Source organism: Pelobates fuscus, chromosome 3 (assembly GCF_036172605.1).
Source record: "Pelobates fuscus isolate aPelFus1 chromosome 3, aPelFus1.pri, whole genome shotgun sequence".
Lineage (NCBI taxonomy): Eukaryota > Metazoa > Chordata > Amphibia > Anura > Pelobatidae > Pelobates > Pelobates fuscus.
Window position 1 is genome coordinate 298,694,265 of NC_086319.1, and position 21,862 is coordinate 298,716,126.

At 44.0% G+C, this 21,862-nt stretch overlaps 1 protein-coding gene across 3 annotated transcripts in view; it reads left to right on the forward strand.

The window, feature by feature from the left end:
* The window catches only part of MEGF11 (multiple EGF like domains 11), a 409,367-nt gene that overhangs the window by 306,662 nt on the left and 80,843 nt on the right, over positions 1–21,862 (forward strand). For all 3 annotated transcript variants that reach the window (XM_063448765.1, XM_063448767.1, XM_063448766.1), the window contains exon 10: positions 906–1,080. In XM_063448765.1, coding sequence (XP_063304835.1) covers positions 906–1,080 — 175 coding nt within the window. The remainder of the gene's footprint in view (positions 1–905; positions 1,081–21,862) is intronic.

The following is a 21,862-nucleotide window of genomic DNA, read 5'->3' on the forward strand; positions in this document are numbered from 1 at the left end:
GAGGTGGAGGGCCCTGCTCAATGAGCTTACATGCTAGAGGGAGTGGAGTATGGTGACACAAAGTGTAAACGTAGGGTTAACAGTAGGTTGGTAGAAAAGTATTCACTGAGGGCTTAGTAGGTTATTTTTGACAATTGCAGGAAATGAGTCAGGGTTTGGGGATGAAAATTGAATTGATAAGCTTTTCTGAAAAAGCAAGTTTTCAATGATTTTTTGGAAGGAATGAAGACTGGGTGAAAGTCTAATGGGGAGGGGAAGGGAGTTCCACCGAGAAGTGGTGAAGTTTTATATATAGATATTTATGGCAAGGCTGGCAGTTTTAGATAACTTTTTATAGTTTCAATCTTTTTTCAAAACTGCTTAATATATTTTGACATGTAAGAATTGTTAATAGCGTTTAGTATATGTAATATTTCCACTGTATTCTCTTGTAGTGTGTATTCATTCTATTCTATGTATTCATTCTCATTGGAGCAGTGTAGGAATATTGTTCTATGGATTCACTACTAAAGTATCGATTTTTTTTTTTAAATTGGCCCATGATACATGTATTTCTTTCTCTCCTTGAATTGTGATTCTTTCTTATCCATTTTATATTATGCAAAAACCTTAAAGTATCTATTTATTATATACTTTACTTTGTTAGAGATTGAATTTGCCTTCTGGCTGGGCTGCTGCCTTTGAAATAATTTATCTCTGTCTTAGAACATTTAAATAATAGATTTTCTCCCAGAGGAGCAGGGTTACAGCTGAGGAATGAATTGCAGGGTTACAGCAGGTGAATGAATTTTAGGGAGTGGGGTCTCTGGCTGGCCAGCCATTGACATCACGATGTATGGTTTTAATTAGCTCTCTCAAGCACCCCACAGCTCTGTACTGACAAGTCTCTCTCTCTCGTCTCATAGCTGCCACCCTCTGTCTGGGGAATGCACCTGCAGTGCAGGATGGAGCGGCCTGTATTGTGAGGAACCTTGCCGGCCAGGCTATTACGGAGAGGGTTGCCAGCAGCTGTGCTCTTGTCACAATGGGGCAGACTGTGACAGTATGACAGGGAGGTGCCTGTGCGCACCTGGGTTCACGGTAAGAAGATAATAATCCTTATGCTTATGTTTCATTACATCTCATTAAATATTTTATTACATGATGTCACAAAGATTATTTTTAAGTACTAATAGATAATATTTTCGATATTATTGTAATCTCTGGGTCAGCTTCTCTAACCCCTGAGTGTTCTTATATTTTTCTAGCTGCTTATTTGTATGGTCTATTTCAATATTCGCTTTCCATGTAATATACTATGGTCTGTTTCAACATCACTCTTTTTTGTGCTCTAGATAATCAAATACATGGACATAATCGAACCTCTGCTCACGAAAAAAAAACAACAACATATTTTTGTATCCCCTTAAAACTTATATTGTGTTTGCAGTTGTCTTCATCTTTTAGAGCTGCAGGTTTTAAACAAGTGGTAAGATGTTTGATAATTAACCCACCCTGCCTTTATAATTTTGTAATCTGCAGGTCTCCTGGGTAGGATTTAATTTAAAATGTTGGAATTTGAAGCCTCTAATTACTCAGTCCAGCATGCAAGCTTTTACCATGTTTTCTCCCTACTGAGCCACCTATGCCACTCAGCAACATTATAATACTGTCTATCTAGGAGTGTCTTATCCAAGCTCTGATAAAAGCACAGACAACCTGTAGCTCTTTGAATGATTTCAACTGTAGTTAGGTAGCTAACGTTTGTGTATTTTTGGGTGACCTTTTACAGCAGGTGTGCCAAAAAGGTCAATCCCCAGGTGTGTTAAAACTACAGCATCTGCTACTGCTAAAGGCATGCAAAGTATCATGGGAGTTGTAGTTAAACAACAGCTAGAGATCTACCCTTTGAGTAACCCTTGTTTTACTAAATCTCTTGATAGCTGCTAGGTGATTGCAATGCAGCACATTAGTCTATAGAAGTGTTTGCATAAAGATTTAATAAGTCACTATACAAATTTACCTGTAGGTTTGGTTGCCCTAATTTATAATTCATAATCCAAAACTTTAGAATGTAAGTTCTTGTATTTGTGTCAGTGTAGTTGACTCTGTCATTTAAACGATGAATAAGCAGCGTGTTTCTATCTATTGTACTTACCCCCCTTCTCTCCTTCCACTAACAGAACTGCGGGCTCATTAGTTCTTGTAAAACGTCTGCCCCCTCCTCTTAAATCTTAACAAGTCCGGAGTGCAGGACACTCATGTTTATTTGCTAAGCTCAGCTGCTGGCTCAGAAAATGCTGTAACTGCAGAAAATCCTCCAGATCTGCCCATTGAGTTCAAATGCCACTGTTCTGCCAGAGTCTCAGTAGCTGGGACGGAGTGTTCTGGTCCCCCATCAGCCCACCACACACAAACACATTTTTTAGAACATATTTTCTGGAAAACTACTCACTATTTCACATATAGCACTAGAACAAACTTGGGCATTCCATAATCCTCAGCCAGCCTCAAGATAACAGTGTTTTGTATAACAATGCTTACATGTTTATCTGTGAGTCTTCTTATATTTAGAAATAATAAAAATCTAAATTGTGCAATGTATTGTAAGATATGAGGTCACCTTCTTAATATTGGCATTGAGGGAGTGACAAGATATGTTATTGGAAACAAACACAATGTCTGCTACATCCACCTGCATTATGGAGAACATTAGTTGCTTTTATGAGATTATATCATACACTGCATCTAATGTGTGATGACCTAGTGTCAGCATTATTACCATTTAAAGAGTGTGTGAACTCCTAATGAACATGCTGTGTTGAATAATATATTATATCGTTTTATATAATAGTGTTGTGTATGCACTGATGTTGAACACATTCTTTTGAGAAATATTGTTACCAGCCTTTTGTGGATGTAGATTGGGATATATTTTCTCAGAGGGATACCAAACATTTCAGAAGTGCACAATTGCTTAACAGTTCTTCTTATCTGAGGGGAACAGTGTCAGCTATTATCCCTAAAAATTAGGGATTATTTTAGCCTCGTTCAGGGGAATAATCTAAATTTTAATAAAGTCAGGAGGCAAGTATTTGCTTTACCTTCTTTACTGAAAACCTCCAGCAGCAAAGAAATAGTTCACAGAACTTTTTCAAACAACCAATCAGAACAAAATAACAGAAGTATGAAATCTCTCAGTAAAACCCTCCCACTTCCTCTTTCTTTGATGAGGTTGAGCAAAAGAGGAAAACCCACAAATCCAACTTGTAACAGACACATCTAGAGAAGAAATCACCAAAACCAGAGGGAAACCAGATCACACTGCAAGGACAAAGAAACATCGTGAAAGTAAACTGCCAAGGCAGAATGTCATACCACATAAAATATTACATCAACGGTATTGCACATGATGAACAAATGCACACGAACAACCAAGATTAAACAAAATCAGACCATACATTACAAAAACATGACAATAACTCAAATTAACATAAGAGAGGGGAAAAAAAACAAATCCAGGGAGGGGAACGTCAAGGGAGGGAAATATTCGCCTCCTATCTTTTTTAAATTTAGCTTATTCCCTCACCGAGAGAATAATCCCTAATTTTAAGGCAAGACAGGAGGCTTCATATTTGCAATTCTAACGCCCAGACATAAAGGCAGAAGAAACATGAGATCATTGACTGATATAAAAAGTACAGACAGTCGATTCCCTAGGCCAATCAGCGGCACTGAGAATATCAGTAAGGGACCCACCGGCTTCAAGGGCTGCCGAAGCTGCAGCGCCCCGAACCGAATGTGCCCAGAAGGAACTCGCCACGCCAGTCAATGAATCCATCAAATCCAACTAGCAATTGTAGGGGTAGAAACAGCCCTAAACGGTCGTATGTAGGAAATCAACAGCTGCCCATGAGCAGAAGGGCAAAAGGACAAGGTCCTAGACATATATGTCCATAGACAACATGACACACAGAGACGTGGTCTATCTGGAAGTAGGGATATGACACAGAAGACAAATTAGATTTGTCTTGCGTGAAATAGAGACAGGCACACCGTCTGGCGAAAAGGAAAAAGAGTTCACATCAAAAGCATGAACATCAGAAACACAACGAAACGACACAAGACATAACAGGAGTGCCAGCTAAGCAGAAATCTGGTGCAGAGACAAGTCCCTGTTATCAGGCCATTCCTCAAGGAATCTCAAAACAAGCGATACATCCCAAAACGAGGAATAGCGAGAAGTAGGGGGGTCTTCAAAGGCATACACCTCGGAGCAGTCTGCAGACCGAGGGGTCTATACCAACGCCAGAACCTTGACAAGGCACACAAGCTGCCGAGATGGCTGACCGGAAAATGTTAATGGTCCTATACGACTTACCCTGAGAGAACAGCTCCACCAGGAAATTCAAGACGGCCATGATAGGGTCCGTAAAGGAATCCAAACAACTTTTCCAGACTCCAGCCATGCCAGGATTGCCAGGCGTGCAGATATGACCGTCTGGTGCCAAACGTCCAAGAGTCCCAGAGTAATTCTCTAGGCCTTGTCGATAGGCCGACACATCCCAGGAACTCTGGAAACGGTCCAAGCCACCAGCGGTAGGCGTTCCTCTAACATCAACGGATAAGGATTGACCCTGCAATCAGCTCCAGACAATTGATGTGAAGGGCTCTCTCCTCCGGAGTCCAGAGTCTTCCTGTCGCCACGCCATCTCAAGCAGCGCCCCAGCCCAAACAGCTGATGTCTGATTCCAGGACAAAGTCTGGTTGAGATCCGAAAATTGCCTTGCCGTTCCAGGCCTCCAAATGTCTATGCCACCAACGAAGCTTTAGACGAGCTTTGTCTAAGAGCCACACGACCTCGTCGTACGAGGTCGAAGACCTGAGGTAGCAAGCTTTCAAGCGTTGGAGAGCCCGATAGTGCAGAGGACCAGAGAAGATAGCTTGAATGGTGGATGACAGCATGCCTATCGTCCGGGCCAGATCCCTCAGTGTGACCTGCGGGTTTGCGGATCAGGCGTCTGATATCCTTCCTAATGACGATCACCTTGGACATTGGAAGGCAGAGCATCGCCTGAACTGAATCCACCACGAAACCTAGAAACTGGACCGACTGAGAGGGGTTCAGTTCCGATTTTATCGTCTGCTTCAACATTCTCTAATGCCATCTATCTTGTCTTTATATTACCATGTGGCCCACACTCTTTTCTCATTTTTTGCTGGGCTACTATATGTTCCTAACATTGTTGTTGCTTCACTCATGCTTCTTTGTGTTTCTCTGTGGCTCATTAAATGTTCCTTACAACTCATGCTATGCATTTCTCTTGCTCTGCTCTTCTTGTTTACTTTGTTTTGCTGATCATTTTTGTTTCTTGCATTTCTCTACTGTTCTGCTCTTTGTTCTATGCATGTCTACTGCTCCACTCCTCTTCCACCCATCTGTGTTCCTTCGTTCCCTCTTATTCTGCTTTCTTCATTTCTCTCTTTTTGTGCTTTTATTTATTTTTTTCTTCTTTAGATTACCATTTGTTATTAACTGTCTCTCCTGCCATTGCTTGCGTCTTCCTTTTTTAGTTCATTCTGTGTTCGTTGATCTGCTTATTGCCTCCAAGATGTGTGCTGTGTACTCTGTGCCTGATCTTTGTGGTGTGCATATTCCAGTGTGCAGTTCTATGTTTTATGGTTATTTACTTGTCGAATTCATTATAAACAGCTCCTGCTTCCTGGCTTTGTCTTTATTATGGTCATTATATCCTAGTTAGAACCTGTTGTGTTCTTTTACAATGTTTCTGTGCTGCTAAGCTGTTGCACACTTCTTCTGTCTGCAGTCCCGTACATTTGTATCATTTTTTTTTCTCTGTCCTTTGCTCATTGCTTTCACCCCTCTTACGAACTAACTGCTTCATCTGATTCCCGTCAGTGTGTCTGTGGCCTTTAACTGGCCCTAATCAATGTCCCCGTGCCTCGTTAATGAGGCTTTTATCTCCTTGATTTATTTCCAATAGGTCGCGTGTACAGCTGCCCACTAATCCCAGTGACCTGTCACTCACTACCCCTCCTAAGCAGCAGAACCCTGGCAGCTTCTTCATATCCACAGATCTGTGCAGCTCTTCTTAATTAGATTTGGGCATGGGCCACTAAACATCCCCCATCAACCTGCTCAACAACTTCCATTGAGCCTAACCATGTATGCTGTTTGTCCAGCTACCTTTCTGTGTCATGTTTTCACTTCATTGGATCAGTTACATGAAAATTCACCATCAGGCAGGGAGCACAATATAGACCTGGTAACAAGGGTTGATATGGTTTAATGGGGTATAAGTAAATTCATAATGTGATGACTTTCCTGCAGCGTTTTATAATACTGAGCTGAGCAGTAAAATCATAAGCACATGCAGAGCTAAAACCTGTAATTGCAATTCAATGATACAGTAGCGTGCTTAGAGTTCTATAATGCCCAGTAATAGAGTAATTAGAGCCTTTTAGAGCAAAAGTGAGTGAGGAAAGCTCTAAGTTTTATCACGCAGCAGACTTTGAATGGCAAAACATCTGAACCCTTACTTGGATTATGTATACTTATAATGTCTACTCTCTGACTTCCAACAGAGGACTTTGCCTTTCAAACTCCATTTGTTCAGGTATTCTTTGAAGTAGGGACACATCACTGCTGCTCACAGAAGAACTTCTCAGTCATATTGCAATAATATCATATCTTAAATCTCTATTAAAGGCAATAATGCTCGGAATCAGATAATTATATGAAATTGATACTCCACGCATCAAGTCATTAACATAGCAGAGGATTCTAAATTAAACACACTGTGCAAAAAAGGAAGTTTAAAAATTAGATCTCTTTTTTGAGGAAGCATGTAGGGAGTCTGTGTGAGTCACAGGCAGAGAAGTGTGGCTAGGGCGGCATTAAGAAAGTTATTTAACTCCTAAGTGATAGAGAATTAAGCAGCGCGACTGCAAGTGCCTGATCAACACACCCAAACCACCCCATTAAGCTAATGTGGTTTTGGAGCTTAGAGTGTCTCTTGAAGGTTCACCAATATTGTCCTCGGTATTTTTTCTAGTATCGCTGCACATAATTGTTGTGCAACACAATAACTACACCAACTGACCTCATTATAAAGACACCTGCTGACTGCATAACTGCAGGACTCTTTAGTGTACCTGAATAAACTGCACAATACTGTGAGACTTTGTTAATTACTAGTGCACGTTAGTGTGAGATTTGCAGGGCTATTTATTAAAGTGATAACTATTGTGAAAAAATAAGAAAAATCAGGGCAGAGATTGATGGCGGAACAGAGGAGGCACCATACTGTTATGAAACAACTAAAGGGTAGGATTCAGCACTGAAGAGATACTAGTAATTTCAAGAAGGCAGCTTGGACAACCCAGGCTGAAGCCTCTCTTACCTGGAAAAAGTATGAAGTAGTGGAAGGATGCTGATCATTTGCTCATCTCTGCATGCTTTGAAAAATCAAAAACCGGGGGCGGGGCCGGACCGCCATGCTGTGTGGTCTCAGGAACAAGCAGCTCTTGTTTTTATCGAAACTTACACTTCTTACTGCAGAATTTAAACCTACTGGATGCCGGGAAACTGCTGTTCATGCTGTAAAGCGGTGCCGGTTCTGGGGCTGTGAATGTAAGCTGCCTCTTGGTCCCTGGGAGGGAGCTCTACGGTCCTCATGGCTGAGGCCTACTCGTGCAGTTAGTGGGGTGGACGGCCGCCACCTCGCTATCCTGCCTGGTTGCTGCAGGTCAGAGCCTCGGTGCTGCACATTATCAGCCCTGTCCCCCCCCTTTGGGCCGTGGGGGTGATCCCGGTCCTTGCCCCTGGGGGATCCACTGTTCCTACTGCCCACCTGAATGTTACTGGATTGGTCGACAGCAGGGAGCAAGCGGATTATTCCACTAAGCCACCGGGCTCACCAAGGTCTTAGCAGACTTTTGGAGAAACCTGACCCGATGCCTGAGCCTGTTTGCTACACGGGAAAAACTTCACCACCCACCCCCAGGACTTACCAGCCGGGATCCTCCAAGCAACATCGGCTGTGGTCCTGTGAGGAGCGAGACACTTCAGGACTGCTACTACACTGCATGACCCATCTCAAAATCCTCATCCTGAGGTCGGCAGTGAAACCACAAACGACATCGCAACCTTCACCAAGCCTCCTACCCTGCATCATATGGAAATCACTCTGGCTAATAATGGGACTATCCTGTTTGTTGGCAGTAACACCGAAGCGGGACTATTCTATAATAACGGAGGGTATCGGCTGACTCCTGCAGACCTACTGTCGCTCACATCCAAGTGCATAAATAGGAGCAATACTTTAGTTTAGTGTATGTTATTTCTGTTTATAAGAAATGTGCTCCTATTAGCCTCCTGTTGCTGTGGGCATTTTGGGTCCCCCGGATGGGTGATACTTATTTTAGCTTGTCTGTAAACATGGCAAAATGCCAGCTTAATTCCAGTTACAATGAATAGGCATTCAGAGCTTTAGACTATCATTATATGCTCGTCTTCCCTCCGTTAGTATTTAATTGCACGGGATGTTACACTATAAAGACATGCAGTCTAACGTAAGTTTAACTTGTGGGACAAATCTAAGCCATTTGACCAATCTTACAGCCTGGAAAGCTTTGTTAGCCTTGCAGGGTTAATCCACTACCACAGTATACTCCAGCATATGTTATTACCTTGTTATATGTCTATAAGAAAACAGAAAGAAAAGATGCAACCTAAAATATTGCTATGTGAGATACAAAGTGCAGGAGGGTGTAAAAGGAAATGGAAAAAAAAGTGGGTAACTCTCATGACATTCAGTTACTATTGCTCTACCTATCAAATTAACCACCACATCTTGTATGTTTTGCTTTACTTTTACTCTTGTGAACTACAACTAGATGTGGATGCATAGCTTGTCGATATCTACACTTTAAAAAATGTGCCACTACTTGATTGATAAATATGTGAAACACTTTGATATTATTGTGCTTACATATGCTGTTGTGGCATCGTAAACTGTATTGTTACCTTGTGCACAAAAAAAAAAAAGAATTAAAAAAAAAAAAAGAAAAATCAAAAACCTGATTTACAAAAAAAAAAAGAAGTAGTGGAAGGAGGGAGTTGGGAGTAGTAGCACCTTGATATAGCCTCTGATGGTATATGTAACAAAAAACAGGAGGGCAGTAGGGAATAATATAGTGTAGTATGTAATTGGGCGGATTGGTCTCCGCCTAAGAATATTAAGAGAGGCACAACAAAATCCTTAGGCAGGGATTGTACTGCTCTAGGGCAACCTATAGTACATCTCCTTTTCTCCTCCACTTCTAGACTATATTATTGGTCTTAGTATTGGATTCTTTCATTTTTTTTTATTGATATGTTACATAGTTACATAGCTGAAAAGAGACTTGCGTCCATCAAGTTCAGCCTTCCTCACATTTGTTTTTTTTGCTGTTGATCCAAAAGAAGGCAAAAAAAGACAGTTTGAAGCACAATTTTGCAACAAGCTAGGAAACAAATTCCTTCTTGACCCCAGAATGGCAGTCAGATTTATCCTTGGATCAAGCAGTTATTACCCTACATTGAAAGATTATATCCTTGAATATTCTGTTTTTGCAAGTATGCATCTAGTAGCTGTTTGAACATCTGTATGGACTCTGATAAAACCACTTCTTCAGGCAGAGAATTCAACATCCTGATTGTTCTTACAGTAAAAAAACCTTTCCTTTGCCTTAGACGAAATCTTCTTTCTTCCAGTCTAAACGCATGGCCTCGTGTCCTATGTAAAGTCCGGTTTGTGAATAGATTTCCACACAATGGTTTGTATTGGCCCCAAATATATTTGTATAATGTTATCATATCCCCTCTCAGGCGACGTTTTTCTAAACTAAATAGGTTTCAATTTGTTAACCTTTCTTCATAGCTGATATGTTCCATTCCTTTTATTAATTTTGTAGCCCGCCTCTGCACTTTTTCTAGTGCCATAATATCCTTCTTTAAAACAGGTGCCCAAAATTGCACAGCATATTCAATGTGTGGTCTTACCAGTGATTTATAAAGAGGCAAAATGATATTCTCGTCCCGAGAATGAATGCCCTTTTTCATGCATGACACTACCTTACTGGCCTTGGCCACTGCTGATTGACATTGCACATTGTTGCATAGTTTGTTGTCTATAACAATTCCCAAGTCCTTTTTGTGTGTTGTTATCCCTAATTCGCTTCCATTAAGGGTATACGTTGCTTGTGTATTCTTTACACCGAAGTGCATAACTTTGCATTTTTCAACATTACATTTCATCTGCCATTTGAGTGCCCAGTCCTCCAGTCTATCTAAATCCATCTGCAGCAAAGTAATATCTTGCTCACATTGTATTATTTTACAGAGTTTTGTGTCATCTGCAAACACTGAAACATGACCTTCAATGCTGTCTTCATGTTTGCATATGATTTTATGTATTTAATGGGAGAGATGGGATACATTGTGGCTTGGGCTACATAATATGTTGCCAGCAGTGAAGTTTAAAGGGACACTCCAGGCACCCAGACCACTTCTGCTCATTGGAGTGGTCTGGGTGCCAACTCCCACTACCCTTAACCCTGCAAGTGTAATTATTGCAGTTTTTTTTAAACTGCAATAATTACCTTGCAGGGTTAAGTCCTCCCCTAGTGGCTGTCTATTAGACAGCCACTAGAGGGAACTTCCTGCTTCATAGCACAGGTTTTCTGTGCTAGAGCGTCGCTGGACGTCCTCACGCTGTGTGAGGACCTCCAGCGTCGCTCTATTCCCCATAGGGAAGCATTGAAATTCATTTTCAATGCTTTCCTATGGGGTGCGCTAATGCGCATGCGCGGCATTGCCGCGCATGCGCATTAGGTCTCCTCGGCCGGCGGGCGAGATCAGTCTCGCCCACCGGCTGACGTAAGCAGAAGGAGGAACGGCGGGGGAGGAGGAAGCAGCAACGTGGGACCTGTCGCTGCCTCTGGTAAGTCACTGAAGGGGTTTTCACCCCTTCAGCAACTGGGGATTGGGGGGTGGGAGGGAGAGGGACCCTCCAGTGCCAGGAAAACGGATCGTTTTCCTGGCACTGGAGTTTCCCTTTAATGTTACATAGTTACATAGCTGAAAAGAGACTTTTGTCCATCAAGTTCAGCCTTCCTCACATATGTTTTTGCTGTTGATCCAAAAGAAGGCCAAAAAAAAAAAAAGTTTGAAGCACTTCCAATTTTGCAACAACACTAATGTGTTTTCTTTTTCCTATCTAATTCTGATTTCAAGATCTAAACTGCAGCTACTCTGTGAGAATAATGAAATGCAAAGATCAGAGCTCCTCAGAGCCCATTAATGAAATGGTTTAACATAAGAAGCAGGGCAGGCATTCACAAAGAGCTTGTGGAAGACGCATTAGAGCAGAAGGATCCTATTCTGCACAACTCTGCTATGTTTTTACAAAGTCAATTTCATTGTCTTGTTTAAGCATATTGATGTATTTGTTTCTCTGCCATACGAGCCGTACATGCATACTTTCATATGTTACTGCGTTTGGTTGTGTTTATGTATCTTAGTTTGCAATGTATCTCTCCCCAGTTCGACCTAAAATCTCTGTTATAAACCCTGTTTTAATATGTTGAATTGCAGTAGGAAACATGATAACCACTATTTAAAGATTCTACTTCTAAAGCCTTCCTATACTGATCTCTGTGACAAGTTTTATCACTGGACAGAACCAGTTTGGCAAGGCATGAAGACCCATGGAGGTTGTGGGCAAAACAAATTTGGCCTACACTGACTATGAATATCTGATGTCCCACCCCTAGCGGCAATGTCACCATCGGGGGACAGCGCCGCTTTAAGATCTCTTCTTCCAGTATTATTTTACACTATTTTACAATCATTTTCACTATTTAGAATTCTAATTGTAGTTTATGGAATATATTGTTCATTGAATACATTGTTCTGGTAAAATATATTATTGAAGATAAAATATGCTCTATTATAATAGTAAGGGTGATATAACCTACATAGCCATGTAATAAAATGCTGCAATATAGAAATTCATGTAATAGAATTCAGTGTGGTTTAACAGAATTCTAAAATAACACTGTTAAGAACTCATTGATTGGAAATGAAAAATTAGAACAAGCTAAGAGATCTGTATATATTAAATTGTAAACTGAATCTTAGAATTGGTGGGTTTTTGTGGTAAACATGACCAGTATGAAGCATGACAATGGCTCCTAGATCTAGATAGTAGAAGGTGTGAAATTGTACAGTCCAGTTAAGTGTCACTTTCTGATTTATAGGTTCTTTTTCCCATGGGTGACCCCTTCCAAGTTTGGCACTACATTGAAGCATTAAGGTTTTGGAGAATGCAGGCAGTGTTCCAGTATTGTGTGCCCAATTTCTCATGCAGCAGCTTGCTGTGTAAATGTGTGTATATCTTCATTAGATGTACCTGCCGCATTTGGCTGGGTCACTGGTCTTGGTGCCAAAAGAAATACATGCTGGTACCGCACAGTGGAATAGCTATTTTAACTATTCCTGGCACGGGATCTGGAGATATTGGAAAAGGTGCATAAAAGTGTTGCAGACTCTAAAGAAAATCAAAAACAAAATTCATTGGGCTAACAAATTTTAAATTTTTTTATCTTAAAAAATATTTCTTGGATATCTTATATCAAGGAGTTATTAAGGTGAAACTGTTACTATCCTTGGTATAACCTATGTATTGCACACAGTTGTTTCTCCCATCTACTGCAGCTGACTTAACGTTTGTTGTTATAAATGAGGTGCCAAGACTGGAGCATTTTTGCTGTATTGCCTAGAGTGTGGTAGTCTTCTCATGGGATATGCTAAGATCAGCATGCTCTTAGCACGCAGTGTGCTACTGAGGTCTAAGAGAGCGCACCGAAGGAAGAATGATCCAAGACCTGGCTAGATGTAGAATGACATCTAGCCAGGTCTTGGATCATTCTTCCTTCGGTGCGCTACTTATAAGGTAACTACTTATGCCCAGATGAAATACAATACTACAGTAGATATTTGGTATATATAATAGGCATTGGATGTATTTCAAGTCACAAAAGTACCTTGCAAATGATTACTTGCATCATGCAGAGAAAATATTTGTATATATATATATTGCAACCGCTGATTACACCGTTCAATCCCTACCTGCAAACTAATAGTGACTGCAATCTTATTTTTGTTGGAATTTTTTTATTTAAACAGCAACGATAGGACTGATCTCTTGTATGCCTGTTACTTCGTTCAGTGATTTAAAGGCAATCAACGAGTTTGAACAATATTTTAATGTTATGGAAATGGTAAATTTTGTGAAGTAATTACTGTGGGTCAATATGATTTATTAAATTCAAAGATACTGCAATCCACCCCATATATATCATACTGCATGGTATGTTTGTTCTCTCGTGTAAGTATTCAGCGAAGGTACTGTGTTGCAGTGCTCCTGCTGAAACTGCTCTACAAGCTCTGTGATGGCTAAGTGGTCACTGTACAAGATGCAGTGTTTGTAGGACCTGTCCAGACCTCAGTGTTTCCCTGCACTTTGCAAGATCACCTCTGCCTTTAATTTCTCTGAGTTTGATAATAATAAGTGACATTGATTGTGGAAATCATAAAAACTTTGCACCAAAACATTCACAAAAATTTTGAACGCTAAATATATTCGCTCTGGTTAAATAGTTTAATATTATTACAAAGCAACAAACTTCACAAGTGTCTCATTTAAGCAAAGGCTCTCTACTAGCGCTGCCCAGTGGGTTTGGCCACTGCCAGGATTAATTACTTGTAGCACCCATTCAGAATAGTTATACATACCGTATATATGTTCAAGAAGCAAGTGTATGTTAGAAATAGTGTATGTACCGTGTTTCAAGGAAATGTATTTTCAGGGCTGTTAGCATTTTGTTACTGTATAATGATGTTTGTAATAGCTTGTTGAAGTGGCCATTTATTTCAACCCATTTTAATTGGTACTGGAATTAGCTTTTCCAATTGTATGCACATTTGACCGATGTATTTTTGTGCTGTGTAAATACAGCTCTGTACATTGGCTGCCATTCAAGTTAATTTTAAGAACAACAGCAAGGTTAGTAACTGGAAATCAGTACTTGTGTTACAGCTTGAGGCAAAGATGTACAATTGGATATACTCACAAAGTCACAACTTTCAGCATCCATCCATTTTTAACTTTTTAGACCTCTGTATGTATTTTCGCTCTGCAGACCAGGTTGAAAGTACGTTATGTTGTTCTGTTTGTCATCAGGGAAGACAATAAAAAAAGGTTAGAGAATTTTCAATTTGCGGTTAGCAGAATTTATCAAGTGCTTACATGAGTCTGTATTGCTTGTTTTACGAAGCTGTGTAAGGCTTCTCTCACTATAGTACAGAGGTGCCAGCATAACTCGGCTTTGTCTAGCCATCAGATTCCTGCCCTGCTGCAAACAACAGCATACCTTTGCAGATCCCCAAGCCATGCACTTTATGTATATGGCCACTTTGCTCACTTTTGCACTTATGCATATGGTCAATATGATAATATCTTGCATCTTTATGCACATGGTTATGTGCTCACATTTTGCACTATATATAGTTTACCTGCTTACACTGCATTTTAGGCACATGGTTCTCCTGTTTACATTATGTATATTCTTTGCACATGATTTATGTACCTACATTTTGTACTCATGCAAATGGTTTATGTGCTCACATTTTGCACTTTATGTACATGGCCTATGTGCTCACATTTTGCACTTTATGTTACTGGTCAATGTGTTGCAGTTTGTGTTTTCCAAGTTTGCTTGAATTGTGGTATATACTAATTTTTATATGGTGAAGGTATATTGTTGAGACCAAGTACTTTATTTGCACTAGATTGTGTTAATTGTATGGTACTTCACACAGGACAAGTTTGTTGATCCACACTCATTCCCAAAATTACATTGGGAGGAAATCATAGAAAACATTTACATTTATTAAAGTCAAAAATGAAAATACATATGGCAAGGTACTGAAACAGCAGTCATCATGTATTCTTTAATGGTCCAAGCATGTGAAAATGAAAAAAAAAGGTTAGTGAACAAAGTATAAAAAGTCCAAAACCTGAGCATAGGACCACCCGCAGCTGCTGCACAAGGGGGAGATCACCAAAGAAGCAGACCCTTAAGGGAGATCAGAGAAGCCCCTGGACGCGTTTCGCATCACTCCTGGTGCTTTCGCAACTATGATTTCTTCCTGATGTATTTTTTTTTTTTTGTCAATCATATTTTATTGAAGTATGAAGTTATATTACACGTGTTAACAATGGTAACATACATACAGCATTAAATACAATGGGCAGTTCTGGGTTATTAGATACAGGTTGCATGCTAACTGACATTGCACACCACATAGGGCAAGGCTATGGCTCGTTTTAATTGGACAGGTATCAAACAAGTGTACGTGAACTTGGCTATACGTGAAGGTTACGGTTAAGGAGAGCAGACTAGTCTTATGTAGTGAGTACCGGATTGTCAAAACTCAGTATCCAGGTGTGTGTACGTTGTAGTGTTGCGGAGCAGGTTTGTCGTTTTGTATATTCTGACCTGTCCTGCGTGTGGAGTACGGTTCGACAAAGTTCTGGCATGAGTATACTGTAATATCTAACAGCTCCCCTCCATTGTTGTATCATCAGTTGACTGGGAAGTCTGTTTCATGTCCCGTATCGTGATTGTGGCAAGAAGAGCCAAATTGAGTATTAGGTTGAGGTGCCAGACTCTACGGGGAGTAGGGGTGTATTGCTATGTGGTTTCTATCCTAAACTGAGCGGTGTTGTTACCCAACTGAAGTGTGGCGGGTTGACAGAGATTCTGTGTCTTTCCCCCGGCGACTGCTGGTGTGTGGGCGGGTGGCTTATGTATACCCTGGTAGCGGTGTCTGGGTCTTAGCTGTCAGGGATTTATCTAGTTGGCAATGTCGCCTGGGGTACTGGAAGCTTTCGTTATCAGGCTACGTCCTGTTCTTTTCATGCAGCTGCGGCTGGTCCGGTCTCCCTAGTAGGTACGTCAGGTTTGTCGTGTCTACCTTCGGTCCCCTGTTGTCCCGGATCCCCCCTAATCTATTTCCCATGTCGTGTGGCCGAAGTTGTCTCACCATATTTGTGGCCTCTGTCGATTCTGAGAGGGCTTTCGTTACGTCACTATGTCGTCTACCATTGTTGTCTGTCTGTCTCTTTTTTTTGTTTTCTCCTTTTTATTTTTTTTTTAGTCAGGGTGTGTGTGCTAGGGATGATTTGTATTGTCATTATCGTGTGCAGTCTATGGTACCCTATAGTCCCATGGTACCCCAGGTAGTCTGCTGTCTTACGTAGAGGGGGGAAGGGTAGGAGGCTCAGGGGAAGAGGCTGAGGGTGTGCCTGGGCCGTCGTAGCCGTGGTCGCCGATTGGGACAGCTCGCCCCAAGTCGAGCCCTGCATCCCCTCCTGGGGCGATGGCTCGAACCGTCCTCTTGGCCATGAAGTCCATCCACGGGAACCAGGTCGTAGCATATTTATCCGAACGGCCCTGTCATCATTTCCATTCCGTAGATGTGTTCCACCCTGTCGACCCATTGTTGGAAGGAGGGTACCGTTGTGCGTTTCCAGTGTGTCGGGATGAGCGTTTTTGCTGCTGTGAGCAGGTGTATGACGAGTCCCTTTTTGTACCTTGTCGGCGGTATCTGCGTGTGGTTGAGCAACATCGGCAGGGGCTGTAGTGGGAGGTCTGTGTCGGTAATTTCTTTGATGGTTTGGTGGATCATCTGCCAGTATGGTGAGATAAGTGAACATGTCCACCATATGTGGAGACCCGTGCCCGTCTCCGTGCCGCATCTCCAGCATTCTCCGGGTATGGTGTCGTGTATGTGCCGGAGGACGTCTGGGGTCCTATACCAGTGCGTCAGTATTTTATAATTGCATTCCTGGTATTTGGAACTAATACTCCCTCTATGTGTCAGCTGGAAAATCTTGTCCCATTCAGGGTCCGTGAGTGTTATTCCGGTCTCTTTCTCCCAGCGCCCGGTGAAGCCCAGCGGTCTCCCATCTCCGCATTGCTGGAGCAAGGCATATAGCGTTGATACACCACGCGTGAGATGTCGTCGCTCTATGCATAGTTGTTCCAGTGGTAATAGCGATCGGTGGATATGACCTTTACCTGTTAGGGCGGAGTAGTAAGTTCTCATCAGGTGGAAATGGTATTCATCCAGACCCGTCGGCCTACGTTCTGGCATTAATTCTGCCAGTGTTTTAAAGTTTGAATTGGAGCACCACTGGCGTAGATAAGACCAGTCTGACGCCTGGAAGTTCCTAAGGGCTGCAGGTTTGAATCCATCTGCTAGTCTTGGGTTGTTGGTGATGGGAGTGAGGGGATTAGGTGATGTGGTAAGTCGTTTGGCATACCTTATCCTGCACCAGACCCTCAGTGTGGAATCAATCACAGGGTTTCCAGTGCTCATGTCCCCCAGGGTAGCTCCTCCTAGCCACAGTAGGGAGGGGATCTTACCCTGCGCCTGCTGCGTCTCCATTCCAACCCATTGCTTAGTGGATGGGTTGGCGTGCCAGTCAACCAGTCGGTGCAGGTGGCTTGCTTGGTAGTAGGCGAGTACTGATGGTAGTCCCGTACCTCCTGCGCTCTTTGGCCTTTCTAGGATCGCTCTGCGGACGCGCGTGGGTTGCTGGTTCCAGACCAACTGTCGTATGATGGTTGTCAGTGTCTGGAAGAACAATCGCGGGATGGTCGTGGGCAGTGTTTGGAACAAGTATAGAATTCGGGGCATTACGTTCATCTTAATTGCGTTGATCCGACCGAACCACGAGATGTACAGGGCAGTCCATTTTTTCAGATCCCGTTGTAGAGTCGTGAGGAGAGGTGTAAAGTTCAATTGGTAGATGAGCCTCAGGTCTGTCGGTAGCCAGATTCCGAGATACAGGAGTTTCGTTGCACAGATCCTGAACGGAAAATGCGTGTGAAGGTGCTGTGCCAAGGCGGTATCCCGGGTCAGCGGCATGGCTTCCGATTTATCCAGGTTGAGTGTGAGGTTGGAGACCGCCTTGTACTCTTCGAATGCTTTCAGTAGGTTCGGGAGTGAGATCCTAGGTTGGTCTAAAAAGAAAAGCATATCGTCCGCGTAGGCCGCAACCTGGTGTTCTCCCTGGCCCATGCGGAACCCTGTGATGCCCCCGTCCCGTCTGACCGCCTCCAGAAAGGGTTCTAGAGTGAGGGCAAACAGGAGGGGGGACAGGGGGCACCCTTGCCGTGTGCCATTGCGGATGTTAAACGGTCCAGTGAGTGCGCCATTGACCCGTATACGCGCTGTTGGTATTGTGTATAGTGCTGCCACCCAGGTGCGTAGATGTGGTCCGAACCCCATGTGCCGTAAGGATTCAGCGAGGAACGTCCAGGCAACGAGGTCGAACGCCTTTTCGGCGTCAGTGGATAGAAGCACCAATTCGCGTTTGTTAGCTGTGGCCGCGTGGATCACATTGAGGGCCCGGATTGTATTGTCTCGAGCCTCTCTTCCGGGTATAAAGCCAACCTGGTCCGGGTGTATGAGTTCAGGTAACACCTGGGCTACCCTGAGCGCCAAAGCCTTGGCGAAGATCTTCAGGTCAGCGTTCAGTAGCGAAATTGGCCTGTAACTGGCACAGTTTGTGGGGTCTTTTCCCTCTTTCGGGATGATTGTGACCGTTGCCCTCAGCGTGTCTGCTGGGAACCGACCGCCCTCCCTGATCGAGTTGAATCCATCCAAAAGTCTCGGCAGCAAGACCTCTTTGAAAGTGCGCAGGTACGAAACGGGTAGACCGTCCGGTCCGGGGGCTCTGTGTGACTTAGCTGCTTTTAGTGCGCCAGCTAGCTCGTCGATTGTCAGGGGTTGTTCCAAATCGGCTTCCTGTTCCGGGGTAAGCTTGCGGGAGATATGATTGCCTAGATAGGTAGCAATATGCTCCCGTCCAGGATTGCGTCTGGTCATACAGTGCCGCATAGTAGGTGTGAAAAGCGTTCAGGATACCTTCGGGGAGTTGTGTGATTTTCTGTCCCTTCGGGCAGATCTTGTGAATGTGCTGCATCTTCCGCTTCTCCTGCAGCATCTTTGCGAGTAATCGGCCACATTTATTAGAGTGTTCGTAGAAGAACCTGGCCGATTTTCGCGCGGTGTTCAGTAGGCCCTGGGAGAGTATGGTTCCTAGTTCTCTACGGGCTTCAGTGAGGAGAAGATAGGTCTCGTCGTCTAGGGTGCGTTTATGTTCCTGTTCCAGTTCGGCAACCCGTGTAGTTAGTTGGACCGTGCGTGCAGATCGGTCTTTCTTGCGTTGAGTGCTAACTGCTATGAGGTGCCCCCGTATGACACACTTATGTGCCTCCCAGAGCGTGAGTGGTGCGATGTCTGGGGTGGCGTTCGTGAAATATTGGGCTAATGTATGACCCGCCGTGGTAGTGAGTTCGAGGTCATCTAGGAGGGTCTCATTGAGTTTCCATTGCTGTTCCATTGCAAAAGTACATACCGCATCCCAGTGGATCGACAGTCCAGGTCTGGGGATAGAATCCTCAGGGGTGGCAATTTCACGGTCAATGACCCGTTCAGCACGGGTGTGGGTAGGCGTCAGGGAACGGTTTCTCAGTGCGGGGGCGCCATTTCCCAGTCGGTTATTCTTCTGGGCCCTCTGGGCCTCCTCTGCGTCGTTGCGGTCCAGGTGGCACGTGGAGGTTATGTGCGGCCTCGGTCGGGCCCGTTGCTCGTGCGGGCCTTCCAGGATCCAATTCGGCAATGGCACTGTAGGTAGGTTGGCAGCCCGGAGGAAGCGTGGTACGTCATTCGGCCATCTAATGATATGCCAGATGTTGTTCACTCTGGCCTGAAGACTAAAGGGGAACCCCCACTTATATGGGATCCGTCGTTCCTGTAACATACGTGTGAGTGGCCTCAAGGCTCTGCGTGCGTCGAGAGTGATTGTGGATAGATCCTGATATAAGGATATCTGGGCGCCCATAAAAGTTATGCGTTGTTGTGCCCTGGCCTCTTGCATTATAGTTTCCTTTAGCTGGAAGGAGGCAAGTGCACAGATCATGTCTCTCGGCAGTCCATCTCTTCTGGGGGGGCTCTCAGTGCCCTGTGTGCTCTCTCCAGACCGAAGTCCCCTGGTGCATTATCCCTTAGGAGGTGGGTGAACAGGCCCGTGAGTATTTCTTGTGGCGATTCTCCCTCCGCCTCTGGTAGGCCCCGGACCCTGATGTTATTGCGACGGCCTCGGTTATCAAGGTCTTCAATCTGCCGGCGCAGGTCAAGGAGGATGTTACCTTGCCTCGTGGTCGCCAGGTCCGTGGCTTGTTGGCACTGGTCGGCTTGTAGACGGTCAGCTTCCAGCCCGTCTACCCGTTGCTCTAGGGAGGTGAGATCACTCCGCACCGCCGCGATCTCCTCCTTTATAACGGATCGCAGCTCAGCCACCATGTCCGTTTTGTCTTGCCGTGTGAGCATGCTTGCCGAAATCGCAGCCAAGTCCGCCGCTATTTGGGTCAGGGAGTTTGCCTCGGGTGTGTCCCTGTTCGAGTCCGCGATGCTTGATACCGGGGAGGCCGGTTCGGGCATGCTCGCGTCGTCGGTGCTGCGGAGACCTTGCGGTGTCGACAGGAACCCGTCCATCGGACCGGGAGGGTGTCTCGCTGCAGCAGTGCCCGGCTGGCCCGTGATCGTCTGGCGCTTCGTTTTCCCCATTTGCCGTGTAAATATATTGCTTTGGCGCTAATTTTTAGAGGCTTGGCAGGTTGAGGCCTAGGAGCTAGGGTGTAGTGCGACTTACTCCATCAGTGGTCCGGCCACGACCCCCTGATGTATTTTTTGGGGATTCCCTATGAGTGCGGCTCAACAAACTTGTCCTATGTGAAGTATCATTTGATTACTGGGAGGATTCCAGCACCGAAAAGATAACCCTGTTATTGCACATATTGAACTGCTATAAGTATGATGAAACCCAGTATATCCATGTCTATTTAATTTTGAAGTTGCTACCATATGTATTTTGTAAGTGAGGGTTTTCTTCACTTTTCTTCCTTTTTACTACTTAAAGCGGCACTGTCATGGCCGAATCCAGTAAGAATTTTGGTTTTGCCACATGATGTGCCCTGTCCAGGTGCAGCATCTCTGTCGGCATACCTGGCAGCAGGTATTTAAAGTACCCTGTGAGAAATTCAGGTATGTCCATTGGCTTCACCGCCTCCGGGATGCCGCGGATTTGTGATTCTGTCGGCGGGAGTGGTCTTCAAGATCAGCTATTTTTAGGTTGGATGCAATAAGCTGTTTCTCAAGGTTCTGGACATGTTCAGCCATATCATTATGAGCTTCAGCATATTCTTCCATGCGGTGCTCGATGTGCGATGTTCTTTCCTTAAAGTCTTGCATATCCTTTTGCAGCTTTTTAACAGCTGTTTGGATGTTCTTTAACAGCTTATCTGACATTTCCTCCAAGCATGCCCTCCAAATGTCTTGCGTAACCGGCATGTTTCCCGGATCAGGTGACAGGGGTAGTGTATCGTCCCCGCCGCCTTCTTGGTCAGCCTCATGGAGGCCTGAGGCCTTTTTCGGTGCCGGTCGGGCTGCAAAGAAGCCGGGTTATCTCCCCATTCTGTATGCTTCTTACCCTTCTGCTGCGCCATGTTCTGGAGGTAGGTATTGGCCACTAGTAAGTCCGATTTGCTTTTTAAAGTTGCTTTTGGGCCAGTCTGGAAGCGAAATCTAGTGCAGTGCGACCATCCACAGCGTTCAAGCCATGCCCCCCTAGTGTATCCTTTTCTAATGATACCTTCTCCCTTCGGCCTGTCTTGGTTGGAG